The 16151-nt window shown below is 39.8% G+C and overlaps 1 protein-coding gene across 4 annotated transcripts in view; it reads right to left on the bottom strand.

Moving 5' to 3' along the window:
- Nucleotides 1-1980: 1980 nt before the first annotated feature.
- Nucleotides 1981-16151, bottom strand: part of KIF16B (kinesin family member 16B) — a 135284-nt gene continuing 121113 nt past the window's right edge. For 3 of the 4 annotated variants that reach the window (XM_085218745.1, XM_085218741.1, XM_085218742.1), the window contains one exon: nt 1981-3465. In XM_085218745.1, the coding sequence (XP_085074871.1) occupies nt 3307-3465 (159 nt within the window). In that variant the 3' untranslated portion in view covers nt 1981-3306. Of the gene's footprint in view, nt 3466-14328; nt 14457-16151 lie in introns of all 4 variants that reach the window. The other variant, XR_014881825.1, reaches the window with a different exon arrangement.

Here is a 16151-nt window from a genome sequence, read left to right on the forward strand (position 1 = left end):
CCAAATGGTCTGATGACTCAAATAGAGGCATAGCTTTAGGGAGGAGGGCAAGAACAATGGCCCCAGTTCAGCAAAGCACAAATAATCATTTCCTTTAACATATAAATAGTCCCAAAACAAAAGTTAAGCTTTAGCTTAAGGACTTTGCTGACATGAAGCCCACAAGCACAAATACAGAGGAACTCTGAAAAACGAGCAGCGCCGGAGATGACTCTTTCACAAGAGTCAATATTCTGAAAGTAAAATTAATGGAAAATTCTATAGCCTGAGGAAAACTTTACAGGGATGCAGTTTGGACATCTTGAAAATGGCCAATAATTTCAACATGCTTCTCAGTTTCTATTGAAAACTTCTGAAGAGACATAGCCTGACTTAAAGATCATAGGTGATGATATTATTAAAAGATGCCTCTTAGTCTCACCTTAGGTTGTGATCATTTATTACACTCTGGATCACACTGAAGAATATATAAGATGGAAAAAGCTAGTGAGGCCTGGGGCTGCGGTCCTAATTGCATGCTTACACTTGCATTTCTCTATCTTTTAACTTGGTGACATTTTAAATTGAGTGATTAATCAGCCTTTACTTTGTTATTTGCAATCTACACATTAAATGCTACAGGCCAGATAAACTAGCCAACACAAATTAGCCACCTTATTGGCAGATTTATACCACTAGAGCATCTGGTCGTCCCTGAATTAATTTGTACTGTAGACAGGAACCAAGCACAAGTCTTCTTTAAATCCGTGTGAAAAATAGAAATATTCATACTTTTCATTCAACTCTCTGTCCAACTGTGATTTTCTCCAGTAGGTTCTCCAAATCCAAACTGACACCAGGCACGTGACTTGCCTCTGGGAGTCCTGCACACTCAGTCCTTCTTGTAAATGAGCATTTGCATTGTGGCATGACAGTTTCACTTGTCAGGTGCTGCACTGGATGCTGAGGGAAAATGCTTGGCAACACCAATGGTTTTTCAGGTAGAAAATCTGCAGAAAGTTCTTTTGCACAGCAGATAAAGCAGCCTGCTATTTCTTGCTCTGCCAAGTTGGCCCCTTCACAGAAGTGGGACTCAGGAAATGATCTACAAACAACTATGTAAAATTCATTTAAAAAACTATTTAGCACTAATTCTTTATCATATGGCAGTGTAGTGAGGGAGAAGAAGGCCAGGACAGGAGAGACTGAAAAGACTTTCTGGTACTGAAGCATGATTTAGGGTCAAAGTTCCCCTACCAGAATGAAATAGCAATATGATGCCCAATTTCTACCTCTGTGAAGCACTCATACGTACTACCAGGGTAAATACAGACAAGGGAAAATAGCAATCTTCCATTAATGTTTGCAGCAACATTAAATAACAGTCATTCCACTTGCATAGGAACCCAGCAAGCTCCCAGACTTGTCCTTCTCCTTCAGGATGCGTTAGCAAAGCTGAATGGCACAGTGAAGAAAGAAGCAAGCTATGGAGTGGAAATGAAAACATGGCTTCCTAGTCCAGGGGGGCAATACATACACAGAAAGGTCCTGAGAGAGAATGAAGAGCAGTAGAAGTATGGGGCATAGGAAGGATGACAAGGCTAGGTCTCTGTTAGCGATGGTACGCAGTTGAAAAGACTGTTCCAGTGTGGAAGTGCACAAGGAAGACTGGGAACAGCTGGGATAAGGGATGTAAAAACCAGCTTGGGAATCAACAGGTTTGACTGAATGCTTTGCTTTTAAAAACCTGGCTCCTAACTCAAGGTGCCAAGAGACAGGTATTTTAACAGCATTTGGGTAGAGTTACACATATTGAAAGACATTTAAGCCTACCCTGGTATCACTCTGACGAGAGGCGGCTTTGAAACTTTACCTTCACATCTGTTTTCACTGAAGAAAAGCAAAATAATCATAATACTTTCAAATTTTAAGTGACCCATTTTAGTCAGTTTCTTCCTATTTTCTTTTTTTCCTAAATTTGAAATGCTTATCATAGCAGGATGGTCTTAGTAGTGGAAAACGGTCTTTATTTATCAAACTAAACATAAAGCATTACTGTTTTTGTAATTTAGGTCATGTGTTACCGATGTTGTTGCTTCAGGTTTTAATAATCATTGTCCACAACAAGAAACAGTTTGATTACCAGGACCTACCAATGGTCAATGATGGCAACTCACAAATAATGCTTCATACTCCTAAACTTACCTTCCAGGATGCATTTTAATAATAACCAAAAGCTGATTAATTCTGCTTTTTTACAACCAATTATACATTAACATGTACACATACCCAGTTCCAGTCACAGTGTATACATATTTTTGGATCTGCAGCAATATGAGTTCTAACTGTATATACATGTGCAAGTTTGAATATGTCCTGAGTAATTTTAAAGTACTATTAGTAAAATCTCGTAAATTTTAACTGATGCAAATAAAGTTCAGGTTTTACAGTGCTATGTTATTATGAAGAAGCTGTTTTCCAAAAAAGAAATATAGCACTCTGAGTTAGCTTTATGCATAGCTCTGAGCTCTGTACACTGCACAGTATCCACTTACGGTCTAGGTAATTAGAAAACGTGAAAAGATGCCTACTGCATTCTTCAGTAACTATTGCTTCCTTTACTGCTTAATTAACAGCAAGTGATTCGTTCTGCTTCAAAATACCCAAGTGTGGAAGACTTTTAAAGGTTTTAAATTATATTCTTTCTGCTGTGTATGTTTTGTAAACATTCAAGTCACTCAGGCTCTTTAAATCTTCTGAGAAAAACTAAATCACACAGACAAACACTTAAAATATACGTTCTGGGAGAAAAAAAAAGAAACAACAGTGGAGTACAAGCATTACCTTAAATACCACAATATGCTGTAAGAAATCAAAACAGGAAATGTTCCGTAAGGAGCAGCTTGGGCAGAAACAGAAAGGCTGCTCAGAAACTACTCTCTGTCAGTATGACATGCCAACACAGCGAACATGAGATGATCTCACAAGACCATAACAAATTGTCTGAGCAAAGACGAAGAAGTGCTCCCACTGAGGAGTGGATCCAAACCCAGCATGAGTGTCAGAGCTTTCGTACAGTATTAACAGCGCAATTCACGAGCAATGTCTGTGTACCTCATGCCAGGAAAACGCAGGCACTAATATGAGAAGTGGGAAAGAACTAAAGCTAGCATCAGGGCGTAGCAGTCTTTAGCTAGAGTTGGTTTGATGCAGCTTTTCAGCCATGAAAGAAGATATGCTTTCTTCCTCTCCTTCATTTCTCTCATACCACAGAAGTGAAGGCACCACTAACTGTGCTCCTCTGACACGAGGGCCCTGGCACAGAAGTTAGCTGGTCCCATGACTGCTATAGTCAAAAACTCCTTTCCTGAAGAACGGTGAGAACTCACAGATGGTGTGTTTTGACAGAGTCGACCCCACTTTATCAATGTGCAGCGGAGATGATGGAGATTGCAGCATTGCAGTGAAAAAGTTCCTGAGGTATGTCTGTGGAACAAAATGCAAGATGTTGTAAGGTTTTCTTGATCAAGTCAAATTGATTACAAATGCTTGGAAAAATTAAACAAACAGCAGTACCAAAAAAACCACACAATAACATCTCCGTGGACTGAGTTCTTTTAGTAACCATCAGCATTTAAATCAATCATAAAACACATCTCCTGAAATGTCCATGTTAAGATGAGGAAAAGTAGAAAATAAATATTTCCCATTTTCTTTCCCTGCCAAGCTTGTTAACTGCTTTATTCTGCACTAGAGTAATGCTTCTGCTAATCATGACCTGCTAATACTGCTGTCTAGCATTACAAAACACTGCAGCAGGTGCAAACCTCAAATCTATTCTGCAGAATTTCACTACATATGGACACAAAAGGACTTTAGAATCTTCCTCATCAAGCCTTTTGAACCTCGTGTGGAAAAGGATTTGTTTTGATCAAGGCCATCTGCACAAATATTGTATGACTTCCATCGCATCTCAGAACATAAGAGCATCTTTTCACTGAGTTGCCCTCTGAACATTTTTTATTTTTAAAAAAGTCTGACACGTAAGAAGCATTCCTCTTCCCAAAAGTTAATATTCACCAACTGCTGCGTGACTTGCATCAATTTATATCCACAGAAATTGTGACAGATGTATATTAACACAAAGTTAGCTTTCAGAAACCTGATGGGGTTTCCTTCGCATATGGGTTGAATTATTACAATCATTTAGCATAGTTTAATAAGCCACAGTTATAAATTCTGAATGGTCACAGTAGGTAAGATGTTGATCAGGCAGGTGATAAAACATTACCAAATGTCACCCAAATAGCTGCAAGGGAAATCTCATCTTGAACACCTTTGCTCTGTACGGACTGACCACGGAAAAAGGCAATTTGAGAAGTTATTCACTAATCTGGGATGCAGTGGGAAATACATCTACAAGACAGAATAGCACAATAACTTACAAAAAACACAAGGTTTAGTCATCTGAATGCAGCAACTTCTGGGTTATGAAAGAGGACCGTTCAGGAAGCAGTCCTAGTTACTTACTTCTCAAGGAGAATTTCTCCATAATATAACAGCCTGTTATATATTTAGAGTACCTTGGAAACCAGCTATATTAATATCACAGAATGCAGGATAACAACAACAAAAAGTAGCAGCTGGCACGTAAGGTATTCTCTTGGCAGGACTGGTGGATTTTCTTTTTTATTCAGATCTCCCACAGGTTGTATTAGAGCTCATGAAAAATATTCATTACAAAAATACCTTCAAGATGAATTCCAACAGCCTAAGAGGTAATTTAAAGTGAGCAACAGATGTCAAATCAGCATTTGTCATAATTAGTTCCCAAAGTAGGGCCCTTTAAAGCAGTCCCAGTCCAGTAATGCCTGAAGGATGAGTATGGTGGAAAATCAAATGTAAAACATAGCATACCATTAGAGTTTTAGCACTGTGCTGAAAAGTTACTGCAGTAATTTCAGTTTATGGCTACTGAAGGCTCAAAGGTACCAAAATTTCTCACTGGAGACATTATAAGACCTATTGCCTTCACCTCGGTCTGTATGGCCAGATAATTGAGTGTCATGCCTTTGCTGTAGAGCCATTACTCATTGTTTTGGCACAAAAGCTCTAACGGAAGAGCCATAAATAAATAAATAAAATCCCTCTGCTATAAGCGTACACTTATCTGACAGGGAAACACTAGGAACAGCAGGTATACTTATTTCCCCAGATCTGCATGCAGGAGTTGCTCTGTGAATATCACAGATTCTTTGAACATGAAGAAGATACTTGGGAAAATGACAACAAGCAGACTATACCAGATTATGATGGAATTCATTTTCTGTGAAGGTTTCCAGCCATATGGCTTGGCATTATGCGCTCTTCAACAACCATTTCTGAACAAATTAGCCCTCTTTTAAATCCCATATCTGCATTTGCCCTTGTTTGCAATGCTGATATGTTAGCACAGCACAGAGCTGATGTGCCCTTGACACAAAGAAGCTGTTGCTTCAGTGCAATTAAGGCTGCTCTGCCCAGATACGCTGATTAGGAGTTAATTCCCGTGGATGGAAAACAGAGCTCACACAATTAGTGTGTATGCCCCTATTAAAGGGCTGTGGAGAGGCAGTGAGGGGGAAGGTTGCTCTGCCCTGTCTGCTGCAGTGTGGACAAAGTTGAAGAATGTGGTAGAGAAAATAAAGAGAGCTCCTTATTGGTGCATGGAAACAAGCTTCCCTCATTCAGATAGAATGGGCAAAGAATGAAGGGGACAGCAGGCAGGGAGAGCAGCAGGGCCACATCAACAAGGAGCATAGAGGGAAAACGTTGCTGAAGTGTGGAAGGGACTCAATATGGACTTTGTGGCAGCCTAGGAGGCCACTGGAAGCTGCTGGAGTGGCAAGGCTCAGATGAGATCACCTCCTCTGCTGAGAACCAATGAGCAGAGGGAGAGTTGTTTTCAGAGCTTTCATATTAAATTCACTTCCAGCAGCAGGTATGATTTTTCTCTGTTTACAGAGCAATGCTGTTGTTTGTGCTGAGTTAAAACCGGGTGAGAAGCACACTGGTATCTTTTGATGTGCTCCCTTCAAAAAATAAAGTCTTTGATGCTGGCAAGCTCAGGGTGCCAATGTAGGAACACGTACAGATTTTATATAAATTAATGCTGTGACATCCTACCAGCACTTCACGAATAGCATCTAAATCATTTTTCCTTGTATAAAAAGCTCTATTTTATAACAACTTCACTTTTGCATGATTAACTTTTAAAGAAAAAGCTACATGAATGCTGCAAATACTCTAAATGTCGTGTCCACTCATTTTTGCCTGTTAGCCTTTCAGGCCTACAGTCGTTTGTTCCACGTTTAGTCTGGTAATCAGTATTCTTCAAAATGTGCTTAGGAGTTTCACTTCACCTGCTATGTTGTTGGTTTACCAGAAAACATCCTAATTGCAAATCTGTAAATGTCTCAAGGCAGGGTTACAGCACCCCAGCAGTATAGCAGGAGCATAAAATGGGTAACTTGTAAACAGTCCATACTGCTTACTCAGCCTAAACATACATCCAGGAACTGCAGTTTACAGAATGGAAAGACACTCGGTGAGATTTGTAAAGATAGAAAGCCAGGTTTAAAAAAAAAAAAAAAATAGTCAAACTAGGAAAAGCAGCATTTTTCCTCTCTTGGCACGCATTATAATCTTAACAGACTTTATCTTAAAATTTGTGCTATCACACTTGCAAGCTTTCTTCTTGGATTCCAAGCATTAGAAAGTAAAGCAAGACAGGAGAAAGTCAGGAGAGGCCCAAAGTTTTCCCTTACTGGTTAGAGTAGCTTTCCCTCCAGTTTAATTATGCTAAAGGCAAAATGGTAACCGTTTTGAAAGCTTACTAAAAATTATTATTTTAATAAGGTTCACTTCTTTATCAGTAGACCAGCGTTCATCTCAGGCTTGATCCATCAGCACAGCAAAGTCATTCTAATGATTTCTGCACTCCATCATGATGTAGGGACCTCATAATTTTATATATTTTAACATAAATCCATAACTTAATTTAAAGTTATTAAAGTTATTACAATCAAAAAGCTTCCTCGCAAGTGAAAGTGTTCTTATCATCCTTTCAGTTGTGTCATATTAAAGGAGAATTCAGTTCAATGACATTGTTCTCATAATCCATTACAAACAGCGACAGCCTCAGAGACCAATAGCAGAGCTTAGGAAGAATTGGATTTTTCATTAAACTTTGGTCGGTTTCAAATCTCATCAACTCCGGTACTTCCAGAAAGTGAAAGGAATTTGGAACACCCTCCCCTGCTGCTGTTTCTAGCAATTTCCTCCAAAAAGAACCCCCCAAAAAGCAGTTTTAAATTCTTTCAATATAATACTTTGCAATTAGCATACTAAATACCGCCCACTGATATCTGACAGAGCTGAAAGCACCACAAATTTTCATTAAATAAGACTCACCAAGCTTTGGGGATTTCTGAAACAATAGCTCCTTTTTCCCCCCTTTCTTTCGACACCCACACATCCACCTGACAGTGAAAAATCTCTGCCCCAAGGTCACAGAAGGTCACCAGAGGCAGAGGCAGGAATAATTAACTTGCTCATCTAACTTTTAGCATCGGCTCTTCTCTCCCTTTAATATAGATGCTAGCTTCCCTTGGCATCAATCACATAATTATTCTGTTGACTAGTGTTAAGTGCTGCAAGCTTTAAATCAAATCTTGATTTGAATTATTCATAGAGCAAAGCATATGCAGGTATCAGCAGCTGTTTTCTATAGGAAAGATATCTGATTACAAAAAAAAAAAGAGTCTGAAGCACATCCCTGACTCTGGAAATCTGCATTATGCTACAATTATCGCACCTATTTCAGAGAGAACGTTCACAAAGTCAGCTATTCCTGAGGAAGAGTCTGTCCCAGAACGAGGAACATGCTTAGCTGCCAATCTGCCATCACAGAAGTAAGGATCCGCTCAGAAGGCAAAGCCTGCTGCAGGAGCCCCTCGTTACTGCAGAAATCAGCCATCTCCTGCCTTTGTCTCCTAGAAAGAAACTGTCAGCCATATGCAAAGGAAAATGAACATTTCGGGGCCCTCTCCCAAATTAAGCAACTTTCTATTTTAGACCATTCACTGGTGTCTGGATGAGGAGAGAAACAAAGACTTCAAGGGAGGTTTTTCAAATACGAAGAGCTAGAGAAATGCCAGCCATCATTGCTAACAACAACCTCTACTGACAGAAAAAAAGCCTGGCTTAAACGACTCTGACAGGAGATGGTGTCTCATGGCAACTTCAGGTTGGCAGAGGGCCCTGTCTGGGGTGATGCTATATACAGAATCCAAAGAGATCTTATGCCTGCCCAACAAAAATAGGATTCAAACTCCTAATTGGATCTGCTTCTTCTGTGGCTTGTTGGTTTTTTGTCTTTTTTTTTTTTTTTTTTTTCCCTTGCTGGCAAAAGTCAGAGGGAATCAGCAGGCTGCCAAGAGAGGAAAGCTGTGGTTGCAACCAGCTTATATCAAGTGTGGAACAAAGAAGCCCTTAGCAAGAGTGTGGCAAGCTAAGCTGGCTCTGCCTCCTGCAAGACACAGAAATCACATTTTAAACACCAATAGGACTGGATTACCTGGGTCAGGATCGGATGACAGGGATAGGAAGATTTGATATGAACTGAGTTTCAAGGGACCAGGTTCTCCAAATTCTGCCAAATATCCAAACTTTATACAGCGAGGGGGATTCAAGCTGCCCAAACAGAGGCATTCCATCCAGCCAGCAGTTCCAGCAGGCTTCTCTGCAAGGATAGCTCAGTCCTCGATGAACAATTCAGTTCATCACAGCAAAGCTTCTGCCCTGTGTTTGCCACTAAAGCAATCTCCCCTTCCCTGAGGGACCTGTTGAGGCTAACCGGCTAATTAGGTGTGAGTAATTGCCAGCATAATGCTCTGACTGCTCTCTAAAAGTACTTTCAGATCCATTTCTGGATTTGTTAAATATGAACGAGCAGGGAAAGAACTGGCAGGCAGCAAGAATATAAAATAAAGGTGGCACTGCTTTGCAGTAAACCAGCATGGAAGTAAGGGGGACTGTACACAGACTACGATTAGTATCATCACCTCCAGCCATTCTCCACCCGGCAGATAGAACTGCTCATGAGTGTTTTGGCCTTCTGTGATTTTGCTTGCTTTGTTGTTGCTGTTGTTGTTTTTAAAAAGAGGAAAATATGCGGCTTCACTTCTTTTTCCCAGCAGTTTGACATATATTATAAGATATCATAAAGCAGATCTCAGTAAAATATGTGAGCAGGACAGCAGGTAATATCAATACCTCAGGTTGTATTTCAAGCCCTTCAGGATATATCTAATGTCACCTCGGTATCTGTACACATTCATCTCCTGCACACACCCCTAGGTCATTACGTGCCGTTGTGATTTCATAACAGAGAGGAAAGACTTAGTGCCTGGGAGACTACCCTGTGCCTAAAGGATCTTAGTTCTGTGAAATATATGGAATGAAAGCTTCTAGAATTACAGCATGATCACCAGGGCCGGTATCTGTTGCAGAAAGACCAGGCAGGCTGGCTGAATTCTCCTAACAAAAACGATAGTACGAGACACTGTCAAAGTTCTGCAGAGCTTCCTTGGGAAGTCAGAGGTAATAAAGGCCTCCAGAATTTATCTGTCCCATAGGCATTGCAGGCCTTGCTCTGGTCTCACATGGCTTGTGCAAGCACAAGGAGATTTTTCAGGGGAATGAAGACAGATTCAAAATTGTTTAAAAATGACAAATCACAACTGCTAGCCAGAATATTCAGCAGAGGGCTGTCTCCTTCAGACTGGCAGACATTAATTAGGCTCAGGGCTGGATTAACTGGCTTCACATTATACAAGCAAAGAATAAAGGACTGACTTGTTTTAATCAAATCCTTCCTGTTCACTTTGATTAGGCCTAATCAGAGGTGAGACTGTTTACAGATAATAACACCTAGTAGTTAGGCAGAAATGAAGGCCTTCCCAAGCAAATATTGCCTCATCCTACCCCATACTTGTATGCCTCACACCTATACATACAACTTCACACAGCAAAAATTTGCCCCCAAAACGGAAGCTTCCCATGTTAAACTTCCAGGTGCCTCCTCAAGAGTCTTTGCTCTCATGTCCTCTTATCAATGGTAAAAAGAAAACCTGAAAGCACAGGAGTAAGTGCTGCTGGGGAAGAGGCAGACAGACAGCTGTGTGGGGAGCAGAACGTTTGTTGCAGTGAAATCAGCTGCTGTGTGGTTAGCCTGGCTGTGTTTCCTAAGAAACCCCTGTTTAGGGGTTTCCCTTAACAGAAATAATGTATTTTTCTTTAATAAGCTGGCAAATATCTTGCCAATTAGACTGTGATACACACAGGCAAGCTCTTAGCTTCTTAGAGCAAACTTGTTTGTTAAAGAACTACATAGGAGGAGATATGATTGAAAAACCCTATCAAACAATGTAATGTAGCTCATTTGTTAGGGAAGACATTTACTTATGCTGGAACTATAAAAATAAGATATTGCTTTCATAGCCAGGAATTTAGCCATTGCTTTTGTTGGAGCTATCAAAAGGACCTATGGAGCCTTGTGTACATGGCTGCTGTAAGGCACTGCATTGCCACTAATGTTGCAGCGATCTGTGCTGCTGGTGGACCTAACCCAGGGCTAAGAGAGAAGCAGCAGTTCTATCCACACCTTCCCTCTGGGCACATTTAGAGGTACCTAAATGACTTCGGAACCAAGCTAGAAAGAATTGAGATCTTCAAGTATCTAAATTCCATTAATAAAAGAAAACAGGACTTGCATTTTAGCCCCTTGGGAAATTCTGCCTCTGTTTTTAAGCCCAGCATGTTGCAGATTCCTTGAATCAGGATTACAGTTTCCTCTATAGCATCTCCAGAAGTGTTTGAGTGCCACTAAAATTTAATTTTACCCAGGGTGGTACTGGAATTTACTTGAATGCATACACCTTTTTGAATTTTCGTAACGTACAACCATTCTGAGAGATGCCAGTTATGATTCAAGGTGAAATTGCTCTCCTAGGTTTTCAAAATCCAAACTATTCATTATACCTATTTAGAGCATTTTTCTGTGCAAGTCTAATGGCATGAGCACATTATGTTGAATTACTATTATGCTGCATCGAATTAACTGCTGAAGTCAGTCTACTTCCCAAATTACAATCTTATTCTACCTGAAATTCATTTAAATCTACAGGACTTAATATTTCTCACAACGTCTGCATGCTAAAAGCTCCTATTCATCGGCTTCTCCAATGAAAAATGGAATTGTAGGCTGGCAAAAAAAAAAAAAAATAAGGAAAAGATAAGGCCAGTAAGGACTATGATTTACAGGTGGCCTATCAGTGTGATACTGCTTTGGGAAGTAAAAGGCTATAAAAAAAGATCAAAAAGACCCAGCTAGTGAAGGAGACCAATCTTTTCTCTGGAGCACAAGTCAAAACAAGTCCTGTCAAAATCTATTCAGAAAGAATAACAACAGAATTGATTTTATCACACATCTTTGGGTGAGCAGCGACAACGTGTCATCTGCTGGAGTGGCCCTGGCAAACAGCTACCAAAGCACTTGACATGCATCACCCTCTGCTTCCTTTGGTGACATCGTATGCTGGAAAATGACTGATACTCTTGCTTTGAAAAGGTATAGCAATGAGTTCAAGCCAGTGTCCTTGGTGTAGCACTCCCTTTATTCATCTACCCACATCTGAATGTGAAGTGCCATTATCGGAGACCGATCGAGGTGCACAACTACAACACTTGATTTGCAGGAGGATGCTGAGAGATTTATTCAGAACTGACAGCAAAACTCATTATGATGCAGAGCTAAAGTAGAGTTCATGCTGCTGTGACGTGTTCAGAACTAAATCAGAATAAACGTACCTTATTTTTTGATACTCTAAAAAAAAAAAAAGAAAAAAAAAAGAAAATAGGTCCCAGAGTTACACATTCTATTTAATTCTTTGTTTGCAACAGAGATGAGCATTTTATCACAAAAGATCCTTTTTTTTTTTTTTGAGGTACGACCTGAAATTGTACACCTTAAAAGAGAAACACCAGAGTTATTGTAAAGGAGTTCCATACAGCATTCTGTATGGAAGTTACCTCTAGCAAGCTCTGAGAAACAGGGTTTCAGACCTGATCTTGAATGAGCCACTGAGTTGGAGCAAATGAGGCCAAGAGGTTGCTTGCATTTATTGTTCTTTCTGCATCTAGCAGCATGTTGCAATGAAGCTTGATCTGATCTCATTCATAAAACAACCCCAGGCTTTTATTTCACTTCTTCCAAATTATAATCTTCCTCTTCTGCTGCTATTATAAGTCTAGCACCATTTGCTGTGGGCCTGGCTGAGATTCATGGCTTTTAATCAAAGTAAGATTTTATCGATTTGGAATAAACTGTTGATGCATGCAACATCCTAATTTCTACTTATTTGTATCTAGCGGATCTAATCAATCAGTAAAATGAAATGTACTTCCTTTTTGAAGCCAGTGTCACCTCACACAAGAAGCAGTGACACCCAAAACCGATGACATGAGGGCTGCCACTTCAAAGAAGAGGAACCAGGTGCCTTGTGCAGCCCTGATGATATGCTGAAGGCCCTAACCCTGACATGGGAAATTATTCTCCAGTGGTTAACTGCAAATGTTTGCTGTCTGTAGGCATGGCAAGACTTCAGTGTTGCTGCCAAAAAGCAGTTAGCTTTCTTTCAAAATATTTTTAAATAGCTATTGGAGGTTATGAAAGGCTCTTGGTGCAGACTGACTACACCTAATCCAGAAACTCGTGCTTGACGTGGATTTCACATCACTGATATTCAACATTTGGTCCCCCTTCCCAAACGCATGCTGTTTTTCTCTGTGGATGCATCTATATTTTCTTCCTGTGCTTTTATTACATTCCTTTTTCTCTACTGGGAAATTAAAATCATCACTCTAAAATGTAGTTCAGACTATGGATATGAAACAATCTTCTTGAAGATTATCAAACACTGCCATTTGCAGCAGTTTGCTTTGCAACAGTGGTTGTATGGTATGCAGTCACGTCTATAACAAAAGGAAAGGCTTCCTTTTATCCTTCAATGATTATCAAATATATTCTGTGTGCTTTCTGAAGTCCATCTCACTGAAATGTTTCTAAGAATAGTATTTACAAGTGTGCAAGCATTCAATCTCCAAGAGCCAGGCTGGTGAGCAGTTGGCTTTAAAGCCCTTCTTAAAAAGCTCTGGTATTAGGGATGTTGTTGTAAGCTGATACCAGGGCCTAATAATTTCCTTTGAATGGTCACTTTGAACTGACACACATTTAGTAGCTTTCAAAGGTCTTTGTGACTGGTGTCCGTGTTAAGAAAAACAGAAATGACCAACTGACCACACCTGACAGGGATTTTGCAATATAACATCAGTTCACCTGTAACTAGCATGAAGCTGGTTGTCTCAGTTAAAAAGATTAAGGATGCACAATGAAAAAAGACTGGTAAGATGTGCTCACATTCTCCGTCTCCTCTCTCATAATGAATATTCAGACGATGAATTACCTAAAATTTCATTACAATGTTTCTGCCCTCACAACTTCAAGGCGAGCTTTGAGAAATTAAGTCTTAAACTAGCTTGAACACATTCAGTTTGCTCAAATTTGTGGACACGTATTCTGCCATGTTTTCTCAGGTATCTCTTTTGCTATTTCGCACTGAGGTGTGAACTCAAACCAGTAATTCATTTAAATAACAATAACAAATTAATATTTGATGAAAGGTGTTCATTCCAGTATTTTGTGCTCTGCTTAAGAACCAGATTCTTGCAGTCACATTAAAAGAGCAGAAACCCATTTCAAAGGGAGAAGTTGGAGGGGCTACAGCTTTAGAGCTGTGTACAAAAGAGTTACTGCCTTCAAAGGAAGGCAAGTCAGAATACAAGTTAAGAACAAAACAAAACATTTGGCCTCTAAGTTAAAGAATCTTACTCTGAAACCTTAATTCTGACAGAGGAACAGCAGTATTTCTGTTTAGTGCCTGTGTTGCTTTCACCAGCCAGTTCTCTCTCAGGACTGGACAGAATAATTGAATAATGCAGTTCATACAAGATTTATTTCTAACTCTGCTTTAACACCTATCATTGAAAAACTCCTCATCAGACACCAGGAAGTTAGGAGGTTAAGGACAATTGCATTATTAATTTTAAATAAATTGAGCGTGTCTATCTCTTAAAGAGATTCAAAGTACAAAGAAGGAAAAAAAGGACAGAGAATGACAGAAAGATGTATGTGCTTCTTCAAAATTCAAAGTGGATTTTGCTTTACTCTGCTGGTACAGGTTGACTTACTTTCAATCCCTGAGCTCTGCAAGGAGCAGCAGAAGGAAATGCATGATTCCTACCAACTGTTGTGCTGTCTGCTGGCGCATCCCCAGTCAGGCCTTTTGTCTGTTGTCCCTTGCTGTCCACAAAGAAACCTGAGGAAATGCAGCAGCGAGGATAGGGAAAGTGAAACAATTAACAGAGAGGAGACAGGCTGAGGTTTGAAGGAAAACAAACAAAAAAAGCCCCTCAAGTAACAACCTGCTGGGATTTTGTCAGCTTAGCAGTTGTGCTTTTCTGAGTACACTGGTGACAACAGGAGAAGAGAAAGGCAGTGGGTCCATGGCTACAAGGCTTCTGAGCAAGGAGTCAAGAAACACAACTATCTACTATGTCGGTGTAGGCATTTACTTGTGCACTTTTCCTGGTTGTGCAATGGTTAAACAGGGCTAATATTGATCTGCCTTACTAGAACAAAGGATGTGTCCATGAGAAGAAGAAAATTAAGCAGGGAAGGATGATAGTCATTTCCCTGCAAAATGCAATATCCAGGGCAGCTGGGATTTTGGGAAAACCTTTTACTGTCATCCACAGATCCAGCAGCTCCCCCAGTAATAAAAGGTACTGGGCAGATAAAACAGAAACAGATACAACCACTGAGCAGCATATCTCCTGTGATGTGTGCTTCCTTTAAAAAGTTTTTGCTTATGAACTGAAAAAGGATGTATACATCTTCTGATTTCATCAGGGAAAAAATGGGATCCTATATCCTTATTTACTGGTTTCTAATTGCATGAAAGGATAGATACACACTAACTTCTACTCATTAACTTTAATCAAAAGAATTCTTGGCTGTTTCATTTAAGGCGGATTTAATCAAGCAAGGTTGGCTCTGAAGTGAAATTACAGCCTTCAGACTGCGGAACAATTAATTTAGAGTTTTGCCCTGCAACAGGTCCCTGATGAAATACTAAATTAATAGATTGCAACAGGGCACTTAGGACAGGTAATTTTAAACACAAGTTAGGTGCTTACTCTCATGATGTATTGGTGAGACCCCTGTGCCAATTTGCAGGTTATTTTTCAAAACCTCTATGGAAATGTGCGACATTGGTCAAACGATCACATTATACCAACAAGCATCAAAGTAGAAGTCTTTACCTTGCAGATATGTATCTTGTATATCAAAGACTTCTCTCCAGGTTCATCTCATAGTAAAACATCACACCTAACATGCACTTTCTTACCTACAATGTATTGTGAAGCTTTTGGTTATTAAGCACTTGTACTAGGTAGGAAAAAAAAAAAAAGAGAAATAAAGAACCCAATGTTTTAGATAAACTTTGAATTCACTGTGATTTTAAATCAAAACCCTCATAATTCGGGGGCTCCCTGAAGTCTTTTGCTCAAAGACTCATTCCAATAAAATAAAATAATATGCCTGCTTCTTAACTGAAGGTGAAACAAGGTAATACTACATGGTAATCTTAAAAACAAAGCAGCCCTCCCAAAAGATCCTCGCCAGCATTTCAGCTGCACTGAGCACAGCCACAAAAGCCCTCCTGCTATTTTCAGTACTTCTGCTCCTGTTGTGGCTAGAACCTGAAAGGTGCAGTGTTGGAAATAAACAAACTCTTCCTAAACAGCTATGGGCCCCACAAAGGATATTTTGGCCAAATGGTTTTGTAATTAGGCACAAGGAAAAATTTCCCTGACTGCAGCCAAAGGGAGGCAATTAAAACAGATGCTGAGATATATGCAATAGAAGTAGCACTCTGCTGTACATTTAGCTAATTCTGAAGTTGAAGAGTAGTTTTGCTTCTACAAGAACTCCCAGTCTGCCTAATTTC

Source organism: Meleagris gallopavo, chromosome 2 (assembly GCF_905368555.1).
Source record: "Meleagris gallopavo chromosome 2, MGAL_WU_HG_1.1, whole genome shotgun sequence".
NCBI lineage: Eukaryota > Metazoa > Chordata > Aves > Galliformes > Phasianidae > Meleagris > Meleagris gallopavo.